This window comes from Planococcus citri, chromosome 4 (assembly GCF_950023065.1).
Source record: "Planococcus citri chromosome 4, ihPlaCitr1.1, whole genome shotgun sequence".
In the NCBI taxonomy this organism is placed as follows: domain Eukaryota; kingdom Metazoa; phylum Arthropoda; class Insecta; order Hemiptera; family Pseudococcidae; genus Planococcus; species Planococcus citri.
Window position 1 is genome coordinate 44,534,857 of NC_088680.1, and position 23,104 is coordinate 44,557,960.

The window sequence follows — 23,104 nt, forward strand, 5'->3', positions numbered from 1 at the left end:
CACTGATTCATGATGAATACCTAATGCTAAAGAAACACGTGCACGTTGAATGAATTTAATGCTAATATAATACGTACGAATACTCCAACGCGCGTATTCCCTTCTCTTTTTTTTTCATTCATTCGTTTCTTTTGCGTTGGAGAATATTAATGAAAATGACATGAAAATAATTTAATTGTTGTGTGAAATATTACGAAGCAGGGTAGGTATCTTGTTTTCTCGACAGCGGGATCCAGGAAAATGGAGTTCATTGGTAGTCACATTACGTAGGCTTTGTCAGTTTCACGTACTTACAAAGATGATGTTATTTCGATTCGGTCGATTTTTATCCTGCTTCGTGTTGGTGCAAAACTAATTAATCATAACACCAGTACAATTATTCAGATAATTATTTTTTCATTTACAAAAATAATATGTAGTATCCTTGGACTAGTTTCTTATTGAATATTTTATTATTTAGGTTAGGTTCATTGTATTAAAATTGAACTTGTTTTGAAATATTCAGATGGTGTCGTGTCATCATTGTTGCCTATGGTTTTATTTAAGATAGAGAAGTGTGAGAGCTTAAATGGATATCATGAATGGCATTTTGAGTTTGTAAAGAAAAGCTCCTCGATGAGTTTTCAATCTGTCTGTTCTTAATAAATTGAGTAGGCACAGTGGAACGGAGGCTATTCGAGGATTTTATTATTTTCCTCCCTTCCCATGTTCAACATCAATTGAACCAAAATTGTCAAATTTTTGGCATGAATATTATTACTATTTCTTTTCTACATTTTTCCATTTTTCTAGTTTTTTTTTTTTTTTTTTTTAGCAAAATGTCACTTATTTTGAATGACTCACCTACATGAGTTTATTTTCATTTTTCAAAACATCAGGAATACCTACTCAACGTTGACGGAAGTCGACTTATAAGAGCAAAAAGTTACCTTCCTAAAAAAATAAGTATGCACTTGAAAATTATTTTTTTACCACCTACGAATAATCTTATTAGCTTAGCTGAATTGGTAATGAAAAAATAAACGTTTCAAGTAGGTGCGTGTACGGTTTATAAAAATTTAATCCTGGGCTTTTTAATTACCTGCTGCTTCGCAAAGTATAGCTATACTCCTAAAGAGAGATTCTTTAACGCTTAAGGATCAGTTTTGATATCGCTTATAAACAAAATATGCGCATAAAGTGGGCGCATCGTTTAAAATCATCACCAAAAATATTTTTCTCGGTGTTTCGAAGGAGAAAAAAATGACCTAAAAAAAATTCAAATCAACGAATTTCCCTATTCGAGCTTTACGATAGGATTTTGTTTACGAACAGTCGAAAAATACTAGTTTTTTTTGTTCTCGATTAAACGAGTTGCGGATGACGAGTTCAATAAAATTTTCCACAAACGATAAAAATGTTAAAATGAAATAAAATTTTTATAGATATCGTAAAGTATATTTTAAACGAGTGTGATGCTGTTTTAAGTCATTTTTCTAGATTTATCTTGCTTGAAATATAATTTCATTGTATTGTTTACTTTGTAATTAACACTTAGTCATCGTGTGCAGTTTCATGAAAGAGAGATGGGTGTCCTGGAAAACTTCTACTTTATTGATGTTCATGTGTAAGAATTCATTACAGAAAAAAATAATTTTAAATAAATAGATTCGCACAGAAAATAAGTTTTTGTGGTTAAGAAGAATTAAAAAAACGTCGTAATATTTAAGAATCGAATCTCTTTAAAAATTATTTTTCAATTTCTGCGGCAGCATCTGGGCTAATATCAAAAATGTCTGCAAAATGCAACTTCAAAAATTTCTCAAGTCCCAAGATTGTGTTTTTTATTTTTTATTTTTTTTAAAGAGAAAAAAAATCCGAAAATTTAGGTACAGCATTACTCCAAACGTTAAAATGTTAACTCATATTATTTATTTTCACGCAATTATTTTTTTGAAAATCTCACGCGACGTTTTGTTGAATGAATACCTGCCCTCGTAACATAACACGTGATAAATGACTACACACAGGTAGGTAGTTGTATATAAACGACAACGCTCGTATTCGCGTTTTTATCTGCGCCTTAAATTCGAGATGAATTTTGTATTTTTACCGACGCATCCGAGTGTAAAAAAATATCGAGATTCAGGCTCGATTTTATGAACTCTCCAGTCGTGAAGTTTTTCGATTTTGACGCCGAAACGAGCGAGGAAAAAGAGAAAAACAAGCCGAGTAACAAATAACACAGCAGCCTGGAAAGATGACGCTTGACAAGGAATTACCTCCCTAATAGTTTGTTGAAGTTTCATTCGGTTCCATTTAGCGGTCCAGCTAACTCATCACCCATTAATCATAAACTCGTCTTCTTTTTTTTTCTACTCCTCATAGGTACTCGTATATGACTCATACATCCATCGAGTGTACATGTCGGAGAAGAATATTCTCTTTTGTTTTGGTTATCAATATAACTAGAATTATCTGTTGCTCGCATAACGCGTCACAATTTCTCCATTCAGTGAGTTAATTTTATTGACTCTTTTCGCGCAGCAAGTGAAAATCAAATCTTTTATGCTCGAGTGACTCGAATCAAAAATTATCATTTTTTTCAACTCTCGCGTAGGCCTTTATACTTACTCATACCCACTTACAGCATCCAGTTTGCGTTGCTTTCGTCGAACTGACAAGATGAAGAACAACGTGAACTAAAGATGTAGGTATTTTATAATTAAATTTAGTTTCGAGACGGGGTCGCGAGTACTTTCAGCGATAGATAATATCTTGACATTATGATAATATTGACTACGCAGCTTATATAGGTAGGCTACACATAGCTATGCACATAAACCTTATACAGTTTGGTCTTTGCTGATACCTTCGATTCTTGATTGAATGAAGACAGCAAGTTGATTTTACTAGGGTTCGATTTCTAATAAAAGATGCTTTCTATCTAGAATTCATGCAATTTTTTTTATACAAAGGATGTCAAGAAAAAACTATTCTAATTTTTTAATGTAAATGTAGGAGATGAAGAGAGTACTTTAGCATTCCGATTTTTCTTATTTTAAAAACCGATTCAAAAATTCTGAACACGATATTACAGTCCTTGAACACTAATCCGCAGCTAAAAATAAACTTGAATCTATGCGGAGCTTGATAGCGTTTTTACGGCAAACTGGTTATGCAATTTTATTAGCGCGAATGTAAACAAAGCAAATGCAGAGAATCTGCGGAGGTTTCACAGAGGATACTTTTTAAAGAGATTTTTAAATCAAATTTTAAAATTTAAAAAGCTCTAAATCGAACTTTATAAAGGTGAAGGTTCAATTTTAAGTGTACTAAAAGTTAAAGAGTAGGTACCCACTTTTTGAAAAAATTAAAAAATAATGAATTTTCAAAATAAAATGTTACCACTCCTAGAAGGCGCAAAAAGGGTCTTCAACTTAAACCAAAATTCAAAATTCAAAAAAAAAACTAAACAGCTGCGCATTGCACCTAAAAATCACCAAATAAATTTATTAAAAAATAATGGGTACAAAAAAGTTTCATTTGAAACTATCACAATTCACAAACAAGTTTCATACCAAATCACCATTGAATAATTTATTTTAAATCGCCACAAATAATTCACTGAAAGTTATTTCAAAAAAATCGTAATATATAGCTGTCATCTCTTGGAAATTATTTATTAGAATTCAACACTAAAAAAATCATAAAAAATTCACTTAAAAATCAATTTTAAAAAATTCATTGAATTCAGCACTAAAAAATCAATTTGAAATCGCCACACAAAAAACGTTGAAAAATTTTAATTTATTTCAAACCAGTGAAACCACCACAAAAAATTCACTTGAAATTATTCCAAAAAAATTCACTCAAGAGGCTCTACATATTGCATTTTTTAAATATAGCATAACCAAAACATGTAAGGCAGTATAAATCGAATAATTGTGTATTTAACGAAATTTTTTTTGGACAATATTTCAATTTGAAGTTTGTTTCAGTGAATGAAACCATTCAACACCGCAAACAAACATTACTATCGAAGTATTTGCCATTTTAGAAAGTTATCGAAATTATGCGAGTTGATGTCGTTGACACAGGATTTCTCCAACACTACTGAACAAAATTCGCTGAAATTTGAATATGTTATACTTGTAAGTATTCCTAACAAGTTGACGTTGCCCATTTTTCGATTTTTTTTCTTTTGAGTGAAAATATAACCATTTAAAAATATCCCCAGATGATGCTAATTTTGCAATGATGGTAAAATTGATAATACAAAAAAAAAAATAAAAACGCCTTCAATTATTCTTTTATGCACTGTTTATTTAAATATCACACCTACACTTAGAATAATCTATTCTAGTTACATGAACCAGTAAAGTGTTACAAAAGGAATGACTCTGAGAGTATAGTCTCGTAAAGGAGTGTAAAATAACACATCACCTCAGGGAGGGATCAATAAACAGATGAGGTAATAAGGTCCATCTAGGATACTCAATGAATTGAGATTTGCAATACAGACTCACCAGTCTTATACACCTTTGCTGCTGGGCCTGAGTACATCATAGCGACACATCTGACATCAGGAACTGTAGTATATTAGAAAATACTAGATCACACAATCCTTGAATCCTTGACAGGAACACTGGAACTGGTTCATACTTACGGAATACTGGAACAGATTTACTTAAACAGATCTCCTGATAATGTTTTACGTAAATAAGAGAATAGGTATAAGCCTATCTCTTCTCTGGAACGCAGATACAGGGTGCCCAGAAATATCGAGTACCCCTAAAAAAGTTTTTCATTAAACATATAGGTTGGCAACGTGAAATAGATGCATATGATTGGTGGAATGTTATCTCTCCAGTCCAACAACCAATCATGTGCTATCATTATTATCATTCACTGTGATGTGACCAACCAAAGTATTTAGTAGAAAATTTTTTTAGGGGTACTCGATATTTCTGGGCACCCTGTATCTATGCAACGCATAGGGAATTAGGGAGTGGTATGATGACTGGTTTCACATTTTGGTTCTCTCTCAACTCGTTGGTTGTTATGAACTAAAGCTACAGAGAGCGTTGTTACATAACTACTTAGTACATTGACTAAACACAGAACGAATTTCTCCCACATAGGTGGTAGAAAGTGCTGTATTATTTGTTGTTAGTGTCGTTATAAAAATAATTTTGAAATTGGCACCAAAAAATTCTAAACTGAATTTTAAAAAATTAAACTCCAAATCACCAGTTGAAAATTTATTCAAAAGAGCAAAAATTACTAAAAAAAAAAAAAAAAAAAAAAAAGTCTGAAATAATAAAAATAGTTTCAATAAACTCACACAATTCCAAAATGACTTCTTGAGGGCACAGCAAAATCACAAATGACTCATGATAAGAGCTGGGGAAAGCTTCGAGGTAAACGATTACTCATATACCCCCACCACACAACCCCTTCCAAATCAATTTTTCCGAGTAAATAGGTACCCAATTTAAAGCAGTAGGGTGTAAAAAATTACCTCCTAAAATTCGAAAATCGTATCTGAAGTTACCCTCTCATTTGTTCAATTTTGAAAAGAAGACAAATGGTGAAGGTTGCTTAAAAATTTTTTTAAAAAGTTGATATTTTTTCCATTAAAATGCTGATTTTTTTAAAGTTTAAATCCTTCAAGTACCTTTTGTGTGGCATGGCAGAGGCTATTTAGGAAAACAAGGCCTACTTATTTGAGAAATTCATTCATAATTTTTCACTATTTTAGTAGGTAAGTACCTAGTGTTTAGAACTGAATTTCACTGTTTTCAAATATTTACATGTAGTACATATTTTTCGAATCATCAAGATACTTTTAAGTTGTATTTGACCCACCATTCGAGTATTATACATATAACATACCTACTGTTTTTGAGAGAAAAATCCATTTGGGGAAGTGCTTCATCCAAGATTCAAAAAAATATATATAACATTTATCCTTTTTTTTTTTTTTTTTTTTTTTTTGAAGAAAAAGAGTATAGTACAACTACTTTATAAGAACTAAACAAATATGTATCTGCGAATGTATATACTGAACTAAAGGCTATGCTACCAAAGTACGAGTATACTCTCACAATTCTAAGAAATCACACGTTTCTCATCAACTGCAACAAAAAAGTAGGAAATTCACCTACTACAACGTTAACTTTAAATGCCCACACTTACACCTGTCAAATAAAATATATACCCTATGTAGGTATAGTATAAGGGTGACGCAGAAGCAGACCCCAACTAAGTATTTAAAAACGTCGAAGACGATCTGTATAAATAAGGAGACACTTGTTACATACCCTGTTCTTTACTACCATACGTCAGTTCAAGCATATGTGTGTCGTAACGATCATTTTTTTCTTCATTTACCGGCGTACTTTTTTTAGTATTTATTTCAATCCTTGAAATTCGAGTTATTTTTTAAAATGATACGTTTGTTTTCCACGAGGTTTTTACTGTATTTTCTTTTTGTCATATTTTTTACAGGTAATTATTTTTGTAATATTATTCGGTGTTTTTTAAATTATAGGTATGCTTTCAGCTTGATTTTTTTTTCTGCTCTGGTAATTTTTACGAATTCATATTTTATTTTTAAATGGCCTTTAAATTTTTATTTTTTTTTTAAATTTAATTCCTATAGCACAATTTGATATTTTTTTTTAAAAAAACTTTCTCATCAAAAAATGATGGGGAAAAATAAAAAAATACAAAACTAAATTATTTATGTGTGACTTCTTATTCTTTGATTATGCTCGGATATCTTTTTATGAACAGGAGGGGAGACAAATACCTAATCATGGCTTATTTTATTTTATTTTTTCGAGTGCATTATGGAAAAGTGATGAAAACTTACCTCTAAACAACACAATTATCCGTAATATGTCTAAGAGTGCAATACGTATCGTGCCTACGAGTTATTTCGAAAAAAAAATTGTTTACAAGTAAAATGTCCACCATTTACGAAATCTTTTTTTTTGTTGATAAGAATGAATGCACACGATTCAATTGTATCCATGTGTAATGAACTGATGACCTCATCGTAAAAAACTTTTATTTTGAAATATTTAGAATTATTGATTATAGGTAGCATATCTCTAATGATACGTTATAGATGAATATAATATCATAGATGGTGGATAATAACAAACGTCTAACAATGTACAGGGTGATTCGAAAAAAGACCATTTCCTTCAATAGATTAAATATGCAACTTTATGCGTGTACTTACGAGTATATTTGTGCCTACATTGTTTTTTAAAAAATAGGTACCTAAATCAGACCAAGAATCTAATTCAAGTGAAGCATTGGATAAATTTTATTTATATTTTTTTAATTTTTCCAGTGACGTTTTGCAATGTCAAAAAAACTTCACCAAATCTACAAATTTTGCTTCTCATAACCTAATAATTCTTATAATTTCTTCCCCTAAAAATTTTTACAAAAATTATTTACTTGCCAGGATACAATTATTGGGATGCGAAATGTCATTTGTCCATTTTTTTTTTTTTTTTTTTTGGAAAAGTTGTGTGAGGGGGAAGTATTTATGTACTAAGTGGAAAGAAGTGAAATTTCGTAAGAAAAATGGAAAAAAACCATGGAAAAACGTCAGAAATCATATACAAATTATGAGTTAAATTTTTGAATTAAAAAAAAAATGATTTAAAAAGTCTGAAAACTTGGATAAAAAATTTCTGAAAAATGTGGATCGATAATTTTCCAAAAATTTCGATGAAAACATTATTTTTAATTCAAATGTTGATTTTGGTGTAATTCTTTGGATTAGTTGATAATATTTTAATACGTTGATTTGCTCGCACGTTGAGTTAGAAAAAAACGAGTCGTAAATATTTTGAAACAAACGATCTTTTTAACCTTCTTGGGCGTTTTATTAAGACGAAAATTCAACGCGAAAATATTTCAAAATAGAAAAAAAATATGCCTTCGGGTATTAAAATATGCAACATTATTCCCACCACCATACCTGCCTTTTTATTGCTTTCACAACGCCACGTTTAACGTTGAAATTGTCGTGTAACGATTCGGTTTTTTGGAATTAAATTTACGCAGGATTTGTTGTTTTTCGTAGGTGATAATATGACATTCATTGTGTGTACCTGAATGTACTTCAGGATGGGTACTGAGTATAAGTGATAGGTTGTCTAGTTTATAGGTAACTGGTACATAATATGTATAAGAACATGCAGCAATGAAAAATTCAGACGTATACGTTTCTTAAAAATTAACTACCTGTCAAGTTTTTTTTATACGAAGGGTGGAAGTATTTTAATAAGTCATTTGAAGAATTACAATAGGATGTAAAGATGTAGGTTTCACTCGATTTATATCCATGACGATGTGAAAGCAGGTAGGTACACCTACTGATGAAAAAGACATATTTTTGCAATTTCTGAATGTACATATAGGATAGGTACGAGATAGGTGAGAGTAAGTAAATCGAATTAAAAAATCATCTTTCTGACACGAGTATCTTTAGAAGAGTGATTACTTGAACTGTAATTTGATAAGGTTGCTGAAGCAGTAAGATAAACTCAATATAAGTGGAATTCGAAAATGAACTTTCCAGTTTTGAAAGTTCATCTTCCAGCATGTCTATGTCGTGAGGATACTACTTATGAATACATTTTCCTGTTCCTATTGTACCTACGACTTTTTCTTAAAAACTAGAAATTAATACCCACAGGATTGTCTACTTTCATAAAAAATGCCATTTATTTACGCTGATAATTTGCATTTGTAAGACGAGCGAGAAATTTTAAAAAGTAAAATAAAATGAAATAGTGTACCATTTTTATGTACGTTTCTGTATCCGTTACACAACAAAAGACAAGCCTGATGTCACTCAAGAATGTAGCAGCTGCTCTACTCACTACTGAAAGGTTCTCTTTTATTCGACTTTACAAAGAAATACGTCGCGATCGTGTGTATTAGTTGTGATTTTCAAAAATTCGTCTGAATATTGTGTATTGATCAAGATGGAGAGAGGTGGGACATTCTTTTTTCCTGAGATCATATTATTATGATGTTCTACTTATACCTGCAGTGCTTGTTTTCGAATTTGAATTTTGAATAAACGTTTTACAAATTCAAATTTCGAGCCCCCCTCCCCCCAGTACAAAATAATAATGACTTGCACTATACGTATGTATAAAATTTAGCTCACTTCGTGAATTCATTAACAATAATATGAGAAGAAATATCTTAGCCTTACAAAATGAACTTGGTCTAGGTATCCCAAATTTACAGAAAAATATATTTACTCCAAATAGAAAAATATTAGGTATCAAAAGCATTCAAAAATACGTATCAAAATCAGACACAACATTGGATATTATTTTATTTTTTGTTCTTATTTTTGTCAAATTTTCAGAAAATTAAATTTGGCTAGTTTTCCTCAAATATGCCAAATTTTCATCAAATTCAAGTAAAAATCGCAACTTTGTTTTTTTTAAACCCTATCTTTGACTTCCCCATTTCATTAGAGATATTTACCTAGTGTTGAGCCCTCTCATGGCAGATGAATAAATTCTTCAAATTTTTAAAAGCATCCAATACCTAGAATCTGTATCTTATTTTTTTAGCCTTGTTAAGGAAATTTTTGAAAACTGTGAAATCTGAAAATCCCCGAAGGCTCCAGTTGGTTGAGAGGGGGGGGGAATAGGGCAAAAATGTTCAAATTTTCAAATTTTTTCGGAAAATGGACTAAATTTGATTTTTTGGTTCAGTTTAAAAATTTTTGTGTCATTTATGAAAGAGAAAGCCCACACAGGATTTGTCAACCAAATTTCTCCCATGCTTAATCACAAGGTAAATAATCCCAAAATCAAAAGAAATGCCTCTGGATGGAGCAACAATTTAAAATTTGCAAATTGGCAAAAACAGACTTCAATTATGATATTTTTGAGATAGGGAACTTTCAATTTACGTTTTTTTTTCTCAAATTCTTATAAAAAACTTGCACAACTGATGAAAAATTCAATTCTAGAATATTATAAATGCGTGAAAATTGCGAGGCTCACTCTCTTCCCCCATACTGTCTCCTACTCTTTGAGAATGTTGGTAGAAATTCTGGAGGATCATCGAAGGGAATTCGTAAAAAAAAAATCAGAACACCCGATTTCATTTTTAGTTCCAGTTTGCAGGAATGGAATGTAGGTTGGACGAAAACAATGCACACATTATTTACGGCAAACCGAGTATGCAATTTATTCAACATCTATGCGATTTCTTGCATAATTGCGATACTACGAAGCCTCTCATCCGAAGATAAGTTGAACGCGGAGCAAATCTATAAAATTAAAATTTTTCGTGATAGGTAGGTATGTAGTTTGTCGTAAGTGCAAAAATTTCTTAAATAAAAAGCCATTGTTCAAAGTTCTTAAAAATGACTACGACGACGACCATTTTTATTTTCTTCTTAAATTTCAACAAATTCATTTTTGAAATGAAAGTTTAATACCCAAAGAAAACACAGAAACCTCAAATTTTAATCAAAATTTGAAATAATTTTAAAGAAGAAGCGCCAAATTGATTTACATGAGTGAGAAGGTGCATGAGTTCAAATATGTATTGGTTTATTTTTCAACTCATTTTCTTCAACTTCTCCTCCTTTTTCCATAAGAGCATTGGACAATATTAATACCTTTTTTCCAAATCTCGTTCTTAACGAGAAAGGGGATCGAGAGAGAAAAATAGTCAAAAATAGATAATTGAGTCTCCAGAGAGAGAAAATGTACGCTTTTTTGAAAAAAAAAACGAAAAATTTTTGGAATGAAAATTATTGAAAATTTACTACTATATTTTTGTCAACATTTTTCTCAACTTTTTCAAAACATCAAGCAATTTTTGAAATTTTGAAATATTGAATTAAATATGAGGGAAAGAAGTTGATAATCAGTCATTTTTATTACGAGTATGTCATATTGATTCATTTGGCTTTTGGCTTCCTCGACGATCGTCTCTCACTTTTCCAAAATTGAGGGGAAGGGGCTGATGAAACACCGAGAATAACGAAAAAGTTTCTCACATCAATTCAAATTTCCTCTAAAAACAATTTTCGTCTGGTCATACCTACGTTTTATTCCCTCTTTCTCCTTTCAGCCTTTTTGAAATTTCAAAATTTGAACGTTTGTTGGAAAGATCAAATATTGATTAAAAATCTCAAATTTTACAACGCAACGTGTTTTACAATAGAACTTAGTTCTTCGTAACAATGCTTAGGAAAATTTTCAAAACGGCTAAAAATTTAATTTCCCCTACTTTGGCATTCCCCAAATGTCAACGAACTGATGCCCTTATGCATAGAAAGAAAAAAAGGTGAATTTTTCAATACATGTGTTGTTCATTTTTGAAGAATGGAAAAAGCCCACAAATATTTTTAGAGCACCTTTGATGATGTAAAGTCAACGAGAATAATTTCCCTAGTTTCCTTTTCATTTTTCTCTTCTTAGGAAAGAAGTGAGTACATATTATCCTGAATAATTGAGCAACAAATATAATACTGACAATGAGTACAGTTATCTAAAAATTTCCAATTTTTTTTCTCTTTACCTTTCCAATCACTGTCTGGTACCAAGAGAGAGAAATTAATCCATTTCATTAGTAAAATTATTACAAAATTTCACATTTTCGACTTCACCTGGTTTTTTATTGAATCGATCGAACGAATGAATATATTTGCAGAAAACAAATTATCTCACAACTTGGGTGTACAGAAAATGAAGAATATTTATTAATTTTTCACACAATCAAAGGCATTAATACACTGAAGTAGGTACCTACCTACTACTATGTAGGCTGTAGGCATAGATCAAATGTTTTGAAAATCAATTTTGGCCGATATGCTTGTTTATATTGTGTACCTTTGAATAAAAATTAACTTTTTTCTAAAGCAAACAAAGTCTACAAATGCTTTTGCTATCTGTAGGTATACTTCATTCGTCAAACAACGTATACGTACTCGTACATATATTTAGGGGACGATTTGTTCCTAAATGAATGGAAATAGATTGAAAAATATTATACATGGATGTGTATTTTTTTTCAATATTAAAAAATACGTCGTTCGAGCGAAAAATTATTTCCACGTAAATATATTCGAATGTACGAGTACGTAGGCTTTTTTTCTACTCGAAATTGTATTCAAGCTTATGATTGGAGGGGTGAGGACTGAGGAGGGAGCCATATAACACTTTCCATAAAAGAAGTAAGTAAATTGGTCACAAATATGTATAGTGAGGAAATAATTTTCGACGTATAGAATAATACGCGTCAAATAAAAAATATTGAGATTCCAGCAGAGTATTATGGTCTATTTCTAAGTACTTACTTACTTAAACTTTTTTTTTCGATCATTTGATATGAAATTTTTCCTTTCTTCGCTTTTCAGTTTCTGCAACGAAACGAAAACTCAGAATTTTGAGATTTCATCAAGAGGCAGCATCTTAAAAGCAGAGGGTATTTTCTAGGTTTTTTTCTATTTGATTGATGAAAATCAGCAGAAAATTAGTTTTGAGACTTTAAATTTTAAATTTTGATTTTCGAACCCATCCATTCAAAATTAAGACCCCTCCCCCCAATTAATAACACTTCAAGACATTTGCCCGAAAATGGTCAAAAAATAAAGAAGAAAAAAATACTTACACGATGGCTTACAACTTGATAAAACTTTAATCCCATATTTTTAGACGAAATCTCAAAATAACCAAGGAGGCCAGAAAGATTAGCAAGTTGATATACCTAATCTAGCTGAGAATGTCCATTATCTTGATACACCGGTGTTGTTTTCACTCTATTAAAAATTTCTCGAATCAAAGTTATCTACGTAGGTACCAACGGTTCATATTTTTGAATTCTATTCCCAATGGTTTACTTTTTTACTTGCGAACCTCGCGTGACATTTTTTTTCACACTCGAATAAGCTGTTGTGATGAAGTTGTCCGTTTTAAGGGAATGTACACTGTACAGACCATAACAGTCTGTTGTGAGCCAGTATAGCGACGTAATTTATTAAACGCGATGAGATAGAATGTGTTGGTTGTTATAGTATAAGTACAATATTAGTAGAAAAGGTTTTCTTTAATGCGAGAAGTTGAGAAGTTTTTCTGCTTGATTCATCCTCTTCCCTTCCGCTAGGTATATTCTTTTTAGTGCTATACGAACCATTTTTTAAAAACAAAAATCTCCATTTGTACTATAATAATGCATAATATGTTACGGTTTCATTTCTAAAAAAAATAGGGTTCGAGGATGCCCCCCTTCTACACATAAAAAAGTCAAAAAAAAAAACGAATATAAATTTCAAACGTGAATTTATTTTTTTTGATAGGCTATATTATACTGTTTCACTTTGATTGAAATTCCACGTAGCGAAAATTTAGAAATTCTTTATCATAGTGATTATTATAACAATGAATGGAAAACAATGCGAATAGATTATTAATTTTCGCCTTTCCTGTTCTACTCGTATATATAAATAACACGCCAGTCGTCCCACTGCCGAGCATGAGCTCGACGACATCATTCTACGATGAGAAATCGATGTGACAAAAACTTAATCGAAACAACTTAATAAAAATATTCCACGTTCTTAATCAGTTACTTAATTAAAAAGTTTCAATCAATGTCATCAGTTGATAAAATTCCAAACCGGTGGGTTATAAATTTCAATAAAAATGTGCCCACGATTTGCTAATTACTTTATTCGTAATCAGTGCTTTGGCATTAGAGCTGAAATATATTATCCGCCCAAAGCTCATATTATCGAAGATACCTATTTGATATATGCACATCAACTCTCATTAAAAGTTTGTGTCTTGTATCAGGTTTTTTTTCCAAATTATAGCTTGCTTCATTGTCACGTGGAAAGTTTTTATTTAATTTGGGTGTACTTCTTCCTGTAGGTATATTTACCTACCTACTTAATATAAGAAACCTAAAACCGTTTTCAATAGGTATAATTTCGTATTCAGAACCAGATGCAGGTAAATCGTCAGAACGTTTTTACTAAAGAAATGGATAGATATTATCTGCCTACCTACTCACTCGATGATGACGACAATTTTGTGGTTTTTATTTATCGTCTGAGCTGTTTAATTGTTAATCTTCGGTACGATGACGTTGTCTAGCTTTTTTCTTCAACTTAACTTTAAGCTAAGATTGGGATTTTTTGCGAATAAACACTAAAAGATGCGGAAGTATCATTTGTTTTGATTTTCCAGGTCATTTTTCGACGTCCTTCTAAATAAGGAAGCTGGAATGGTGTAACGTTTTTTTTTTGAGGCTGGGTCACAGGAAATTGAGTATTTTGGTTGTTTCTGCATTTCCGGGTTTTCAAAGATATTTTTTCCAAGTTCTTTTAGAAGTGTAATTACGATAAAATATTCTATCTATATCTCACCCAAAAGTTCAACCATGCTTACGTAGGTAAAATGTAATTATCTTACCTTCAGAAATGCGAAAAACTGTTTTTCATGATTTTTCGCCTCCAAATTGGGCAATTTTGGTCGAAAATTTTTTTCTTAAAATATATCATGAAAGATCGATGTCGTCAATTTTTCCAATCATTTTTTTTTTTTCATTAAAAAACTGAATCGCCCAATTTTGGGAACCCTTGACTCCCCTTTTGGGCGACCTCTCTAGCCAAAAATCATGCTCTAAACAAACTAATTTCAAAACTTTGAAATTTCAGAAAAATTGAAATTTTCAATTTTTTTATCTTCTTTTTTTTTGTCAAAATGGGTAGATTTATGGTTTTTTCAATTTGGATAGCTTTATTACGGCAAACTGGTTATGCAATTTTATTAACTCTAATGATAACGAAACGAATACAGAAATGATTACAGGGTCCTGTGCATAGTGTCTATCAACTAGAACTAAAATGAAGCAAGGTCTTGCGATTTCACTCAATTTTTTTAAAAGTTCTTTTCGATATTATTGTAACCACCATTATTTCATATTAAACCTCCAAGGGGTTGGGATTAACGTCATGTCATACCTATTAATTTTCATGAATTTCCAATTTCTTTGAAGGACTTTTAAACTTCCAGTTCATGTGAACTCATACTTAGTCAAAGCAAATCTGCTTGCGGAGTTTTAATGAGAATAAATTGCAGATTCAAAGCTAAAAGTTGACATTTTAAAAGCTGAAAGTTGAAAGTTCATAATGAAAGTTCAATCTATAACAATTTGAAAAAAGCTATAGTAAAGATCTTTTTCTATATTCTTTTTAAAAAACTATTTTTTTTCAAAATTTATCATACTGGCCTCATCCGTAGATTTTTGTACCCAGAATTTTCAATGTAAAATTTCAATACCACTAGAAGGGTTTTCGGCTCCATATTTCGATAACATTTCAAGGGGAAAAAAAGGTCAGAAGAATCTAGAATTGGCAAAAAAAATTATAAGTTAATCCTTTTTTTATTAAGAAAAAAAATAGGTAGGTATTCGATCAATTTTTTGGACACATCATTTTTTTCAATTTTTTGATATACATATAGTTACATTTTTTATAGGTATTTTGAACGATTTTTTCAACATATTAACAAAACAAATCGCAAGATATTATTCCGAGAAAAGATTCCATCAATTCATTACAAATAATTTAAGATTGTTTTTCCCATATTTATTTTTATACCTATTACCCTGCATTTAACATTTTTTCGATTTTTTTTGAATGAAGAATTTAGGATTCTATTTATTTATTTCATCATGTTCCCATTCACAAACGTTATTAGATCTTTTGAGACAACAATTCAAGTTATAAAAAAAAAATTATCAATTTCTGCGACAGAACCTTCGAAAAAAGAAGATCGGATCTGGTCAGATCAGCAAAGTAATATCAGATTTCCACTTTTTAAAAACATCCAACAATTTCGATCTTGGAAATTTTGGATTGAAATGTTTTAATTAAGTATTTAGCTTTTAATGGAGTGTCGAAATCCTATTTTAAAAAACGTGGAGAAAATGATTTTGATAATTAATCAAAGCTGGTTTCTAGAAAAACTTGAGACAGTCAGTGAACACTTTACAAAAAAAAATTATTTTCTAATCAGAATATTTTACCCCAAATAGAGCCATTTTTCAACAAGCCATACAATTTAGGATCAAGTTTTGAATTCAATACTGCTAATATGCATTTGTGCAAACAACATGTTTGCTACAAACTGCGAATTTTTACTTTTTCGGAGGTTCCTAAAATATTAAACATTGAAAAAATAAAAATTCAAAATCGAATTTCTTGATAAGGTACCAGCACAACTACATAGGTAGTTACAGGCATCTCAAATTGGGTCACTTGAAGTACCCTTTCCTGGATAGGTATTTATTCGCATGAAACATTTTTGCTTGATGAGCGTACAATATAACGTCTTAAATGTCACTCAAATACAACCACGAATTTTCGGATTTAATTCAGCAAAAAAATTACTGAACCTAATATTTTTCATACTTCATGAACCACACAAACAGTTTATTTGTAACATGCAACTTACTCTTTTTGTTCAATTCAATGTCAATATCACACATTTTTTCTTTCAACAGTGATTTTTTGGGAGAACGGGTGTCTGATTTTTTCAAGAGGAGCTAGATGCTCGCTTTTGGGACAATAATTCAATGGGAGACACAAAAAATGTCTTATATGGCGACTCATCCTTTAGTAAATATTTGTCCAAGCTTGGCAATAATTGCTTAAAACGTTTTCTTAAGTTGATAAAATATCTCCGTATGAAAAGTTCTGAAAAGAGGAATCAAAATTACAGAGGAGCCAGGATGGATTTTTCTTTTAGGTAGGTATATAGTTGTCAAATTTCTTCATCTTTGAGGAGGAACTTTCGGCATCACTGAATTTCAAATTTTATTAAACTGGCTAAAATGTTGAGTGATTTTGAAAAAATAATAAAAACCAACAGCTTTGAAGATGAATGCTAAAAATTTGTTAGTTCATTTAAAAATTATTTTTATCGATAGTTCTCTTATTGTTCAACGTTTTGAAATAGTCTATTGAACATTTTTTTTATCCTTTGAGTTTAACTCAGCAATTTTTGGCTGTGATTCAGAATATCTCCTCCCTTTCCCTTCTTGGAAACGTTTTTTTTAAAATTAGCGCGACAAAAAATTGATCTTAAGTAATTAATTACTCAAGTTGTTTACTTTTGTCCAAAGCTCAATAAAGTAGTTACAAAATAAATATGCTTTCAAAATAGACAAATAAACCAATAAAAGTAGGCGGATCTTTACATATACTCATAGGTATTTGTATACTTTAAAGTTATACACTCTTCTTCTATTTAATTAGAAAAAAAAGAAGATGATCTTAGCTATTAATTTCCGGCGTAGGTGTTGTAATTTATGTAGGAGTATCTTTCCATTTAAAAAAAAGTACCTACATATTTATTTTTTAAAAAAGAACACGATATAGCAGTTCTATTTTTTGAAAAAGTTTGTTTATTCAAAAACACACACGACGTCTATATGGCGAATCTATCTTTAAAATGAATAATTGAACTTGTAACGCAGAAAAATGACATGTGTATCCTAAGCTATGGAAATTTAGGTTCACCCAACTAACGATCACATTATTTATGAACCTATATCACGCAACAGCGTTGATAAATACTACAACGATCGAAACCTATCTCGAGTTTAATGAGCCAAATGAAATTTCTCAAATTATCGACACCTTTTATCCTCTGCTGCTAGTTTCCGCATCTGAGTTTGAACTTTACCTCAAATGGTGTAATTATTAAGCGTACTCCTTTATAAATAGGTCGATATGAAAAATCACTCTTACGGACGGGACGGTTACCTGACCGGAAATACGATCACTTTTGCGGCGTGGGCAGGACAGTGGGACACTGCGGCGATTAAATCGAACATTACTCGAATCTCGAGTTTAATTCGTGTCCGAAGAAGATAATATACCTTCTCGGATTGCGGAATAGTAACATTACATGCTTCTGGGTAACTTTATGGTACCTATACAAAAACTTTACACGTTTCGAGTAAGTTGTAAGTTTTAATTTAAAGACCTTGATGCACATCAACTTTTAACGACTTTTATGCTGTATATTCGCGCGACGATTTGGCTACCATTTTGACACGCGGTTTGCTTTTTAATTACTCCCAGGAATCTCGAATGATGAAATTTTAATAATATTTTCAAATTACGCGTTGCTCAAATGCACACTGCACAGTGAAAGTAGAAAAAGAATGGATGAAGGAGGAAAAAATTTCTGTCTTTGACATAAGTTTTGTTATCAGCGAGTTTATAACAAACATGGGTTTTATTGTATAGGTGGGTCTATCACAGGCTGAAGGATTATCATACTCAGATGATGAATTTTGTAATTTTTTCTGAAGGGTTATTGTTCTTGTTTTGAGTATAATTACATAGTCAGTTGAACAACTGATTATTTTTTTTATATCTACCTAGTACCTACCTAGAGCTAGATACTTATTCACATGGAATATTTTTGCATGATGAGCGTACCATAACTTGTCTTAAATGTCACTCAAATACAAACACGAATTTGCGGATTTAATTCAGCAAAAAACGAATTTGCGGATTTAATTCAGCAAAAAAATTACTGAACCCAATATTTATTTCATGCTTCATCTACCGAACAAATAGTTTATTTGTAACATGCAACTTACTCCTTTGTTCAATTCAATATGTCAATATCACACATTTTTTCTTCCAATGAGAGAGGTAGGTTAGGTATCCCAACCGGCACAAAAAGTTTTGAGTTGGATAACACTCGATTGAAAGAAAATGAAAAAATATATGACCAGCTAAAACCCCAGGAGCTGAAGTGCATTTTTCAATTTTTGATGAATTTTTCAAATCCAAGAGCCAAAAATGAAAAAAATGGGGGTTAAAATCTCATCTCCAAGGAAACTAAGTTTTTTGCTAATTTTTTCCAATTTCTTGAAGGTCGGACTGATTATCTATAATATTATTCTATTTCAATTCAAATGGAAATTTCTGAGGGAGGGAGGGGGAATTGAAATTTGATTTACACACAATTTTTGGAATTCAGATTCGATTGCAGGTCCTTTTAAACGAGCTTCCAATGACTTTCAGGTGTAAACTTGTTATCGTTGAAGTTGGAATGATTAGGAAGGGATGATTCAGATAAGCGTGATTACTTAAAAGGGGGATTACATGAGAAACTACCTAAGAGGGTTGAATTTAGCCTATGTCCACCAATGTTATTAGACATGGGTATCCGATCCGATATTAACGAAAACAACAAAATGTTAGAATAATAATGAAATGAACACCTAACATCGCATTACTCCAATAATACTGTTTATTGTACTAGAAGACATCAATTGCATTATATTTAATGTGTTTAATTATAATATTCTCGACCTTTGTCCCAATATACCAATCTATGATCCTTGCCATAAGATTGTAGCCGATCATGTAGTTCAATATGACGTCTATACCATCTCAAGGTAAGCAAATAGGTATTAATCAATAGACCTATCTACGAGTCAGGATCTGTGCCCTAGGCCCGTGGATACATGATAATATTAACTAATTGTGCTAAACTTGTAATTAACCAGTGGAGACACCACCATGTAAGTACCTACTTACCGAACACTGCCTATTGTCACTCCACCTCTTTCCTTAGCCTACTCCAATAATAGTGGCTGTCAGTGGATGCTTGGTTCATGAGAGACACACGTAACACACGCCCTACTTGATGATGTCCAGAATCATCTCAAGTAGTCGCAAGAAGAGATAAATAGGTATTCGCGATAGGTCATAATTACAATTACGTTAATTACTCTACTGACGAATGAGTAAATCAATATAGAATTACCACGTTAATAGTGGGTTAAACACGAGTTAAATATCTCATCGAGAGATTATACATTTAATTCAACACTATGTAGACACAATGCCACTTGATACCTTACACTGCAGACGATAGAAAACAAGTGAGGCTCGTGGCCAAAGTCTTAAACATAGAAGCCACGATCCAGAAGATCTGAGCTCACCCCTTTTATACATGATTGACAGATTTATGTATAAAACGGGTGTATTGTGTAAAGATACACACACCAAGTGATTTATGTGCATAATGATTTATGCACAAATAGTTCCCACGTTACGACGATTCCCCTAACCAGGTAATCTTTCCGAGAATGTCCACCTAGAGGGTGAAGGCATACTACACTATATCAAACTGAATTTCAACCATTTTTGTCAAACGATAGAGAAACAGTAAATTTTTCAAACTTTCAATGAAATCGCTGGAGAAAAATAATTTTCCGAACTAGCACTCGCTCATTTTGGAAATTGCCAAAGGTTCTAGGACGCCTTGAAACCACCTCCAGTTGCCTCAGCATATTAAAATTGTGGTTCTAATTTCATTTTGTGAAATTTTATGAGAATTTTAATCTTCAAAAATATTCTGGTACCTTCAGAACTACTCGAGGATTTGAAACCAGCATTCCAAATTTATTTGGAGAGCCAAAAATAGGTGAAATACTAAATTAAAGTTTTTTAGATCAATTTGGCCAAATTTTAATTTTTTTTGCATTTTTGGTTCAAAGATTATTAAAAAATGTGCCAAACATAGAAAAATGCACTTTAGCTTCTGAGATTTTGGTGGAGATATATTTTTGAATGATCTTTTCATTTTTTATCAATTGACGAATAAGTGTATTGTACACAGCAACACTGTAATATCATTATTCATTAGGTACTTTCAATAATAGGAAAGGAATAAAAGTCAAAAGGCAACCCTATTTGTAAAATAATGAATCTTTCCTTGTTTCATTTTTTTCTTTCTCGTTTTTTTTTTTTTTATTTGCAAAATTGGTTAGATTTGTAAAACTTGAAAATTTTTCAATTTACAAAGAAATCAGAATAAAAATATTTTATCAACCTTTTCTGTCTCTTCTTATCAGTTCTATTCAAAATTGATGATATTTTTTCACTATACGAGATGATTATTTTCATTTTTTTCGAATTTCTTTCATTTTTCAAAATATGAACCTGATCCATGGTTTCTAATCCTTCATTTGAATTTTATTCCGAACGTTAAGAAACAAGTATGTGCCTTCTCTCCTGATGAAGTGATGATTCTGCAGCATGCATGGCGAAGAAGTTGCCTACTTCATGTGGCGTGTACTTTTTAAGACAAGTTAATAAAATTGCCTACCCGGTTTGCCGTAAATACGAGTGAAATTCGTATGTTTTTGTCAGAAAAACGCTTTTTTGAAGAAGTTCTGGTCAACATTCAGCTTCGACGTTTATTTTCACACTAATCTGGTGTCGAATCAGACTTTCACTTAAAATCTAGCCTCAAATACCAATCAAAATATAATGACTCATCTGTACTTATTCACTCTCAAGATTTCAACTTACGAAAAATTATATGGGAAAAAATTTAACGTAACATTAACACATCCTCACTCTGTAAAATCTTGCGTAAAAATAAAAGCAGGCAAGTTGTCGAAATAAAATTTTTCATTGACACTCGAGCTATCGTACATGTCGTCTAAATAAACCGCTAAAAGAGTCTTTGTAAATTGTCGTAGTGTGATAGGGAGGAAAAATAACAACGAAGACTATAAAAGATGTGCAATAGCCTTTCTTAAACTTAGCGACATGATATAAAAAGATTTTAAATTGCATTATACCGGTAAATACGAATATACCCGGTAGACTTGCCCTATATAAACGTGACTATTATTTCGCGTTAAATGGCAAAACAAAAAGCCGGAAAACATCCTTTAGGTATGTACAATGTAATACATGTTAAACCGGAAACAGAGTCGTATTTTTTTACTCAACATTTCCTACCCCACGCGTCTGATTTCCATTTAAAAACATACCCTGTTAACGGGTTTATTCCGTTAAAGGAAAATTAAATTTTTTATAGCGACGATGGTGAAAAGTTAATTCATTTTTTTCTCCCTCAACCATATGAGAAAACTCATCGAGTATTACATATATTGTAACGTTTGTAAAATATCAAAAATCCTATTCGTATAAGTAGATAAGTAAAACCATACATACACCATCCATACGCGTTATAAGCTTAATAATATTAAATTTGTATTCCTATTCGTCGTAAATACCTATAGATTTTAAATGGTTTCGTCGTATTATTTCATATGTTTCAGGTTTTAATTATAATTGTATTCAATGTTTTCATCTCAGAGCATCACCCAATGTACCAGAAGACCATTATCGTGCCAGAGTCGTAATACCAGCACCTGGTAGTACAGAAAATGATCAAGAATCAGACATCATCTGGCTAAACCCCGGTAAGAGGGGACTTCCTAACTTCACTCCTTATATCAGTGTAGGTGTGTATAAGAAACGATTCCGAAACACATATGTACTCGCATCATCATCATCACCATCATTAAAAACAAAAACACAACAGTTCAACTAGAAAATCTCCCCGTTCCACAAATGTTTTTTCAACGTAGGTATATTGATAATTTTGAAGCAAAAGATGACTGGGCTCGATAGAGACATATCCAGTCAAATATTGGCTTCATTTTCAACCTATATGTATTCAGGTCTTTGGCGATACACAGGCTATTTTTTTTTTGTGAAAGTATAAATTGAAAAAGTGACGATGTAAAACGATAAAAAGGAAGTGCCAGTTTTAATCATGTCGCGAACGAAGCGTTTGAGGAAAAAAATGAATTGAATATATTATATTCTCAACTTGAAATAAGTATATAGGCATGCTTAAATCATATAGGTGTAGGTAAGTACGGTACCTACGTTATAGAGCTAGAATTTGGTAGTTTGAACGTGAATAGTTTTGACCTTTCGCAACAAGTGAGCCTGCTTATGAAGCTAACATATAGAACCGAATGAAAGTTTTGACGAGGAATAAAAATTTAATGGTATCATCAAACTACATGGACAATTTTTTTTAAATCTTCAATTTCAACTTTAATAGAAAGTTGGACTCTTAAATTGTGTTTACTGTTTAACATTTGAGGGCTCCGTTTAAGAATACAACCATAGTACAAAGTGATGAAAGCGATTTTCAAATTAAATTTATTCTTAAACAATTAACGTTAACCAAATCTAATTTTC

At 31.4% G+C, this 23,104-nt stretch overlaps 1 protein-coding gene across 2 annotated transcripts in view; it reads left to right on the forward strand.

Annotated features, from left to right (window-relative positions):
* Positions 1 to 6,294: 6,294 nt before the first annotated feature.
* The window catches only part of LOC135843450 (uncharacterized), a 33,625-nt gene continuing 16,815 nt past the window's right edge, over positions 6,295 to 23,104 (forward strand). The window contains exons 1-2 of one of the 2 annotated variants that reach the window (XM_065361345.1): positions 6,295 to 6,492; positions 22,168 to 22,353. In XM_065361345.1, coding sequence (XP_065217417.1) covers positions 6,432 to 6,492; positions 22,168 to 22,353 — 247 coding nt within the window. In that variant the 5' untranslated portion in view covers positions 6,295 to 6,431. The remainder of the gene's footprint in view (positions 6,493 to 22,167; positions 22,354 to 23,104) is intronic. The other variant, XM_065361346.1, reaches the window with a different exon arrangement.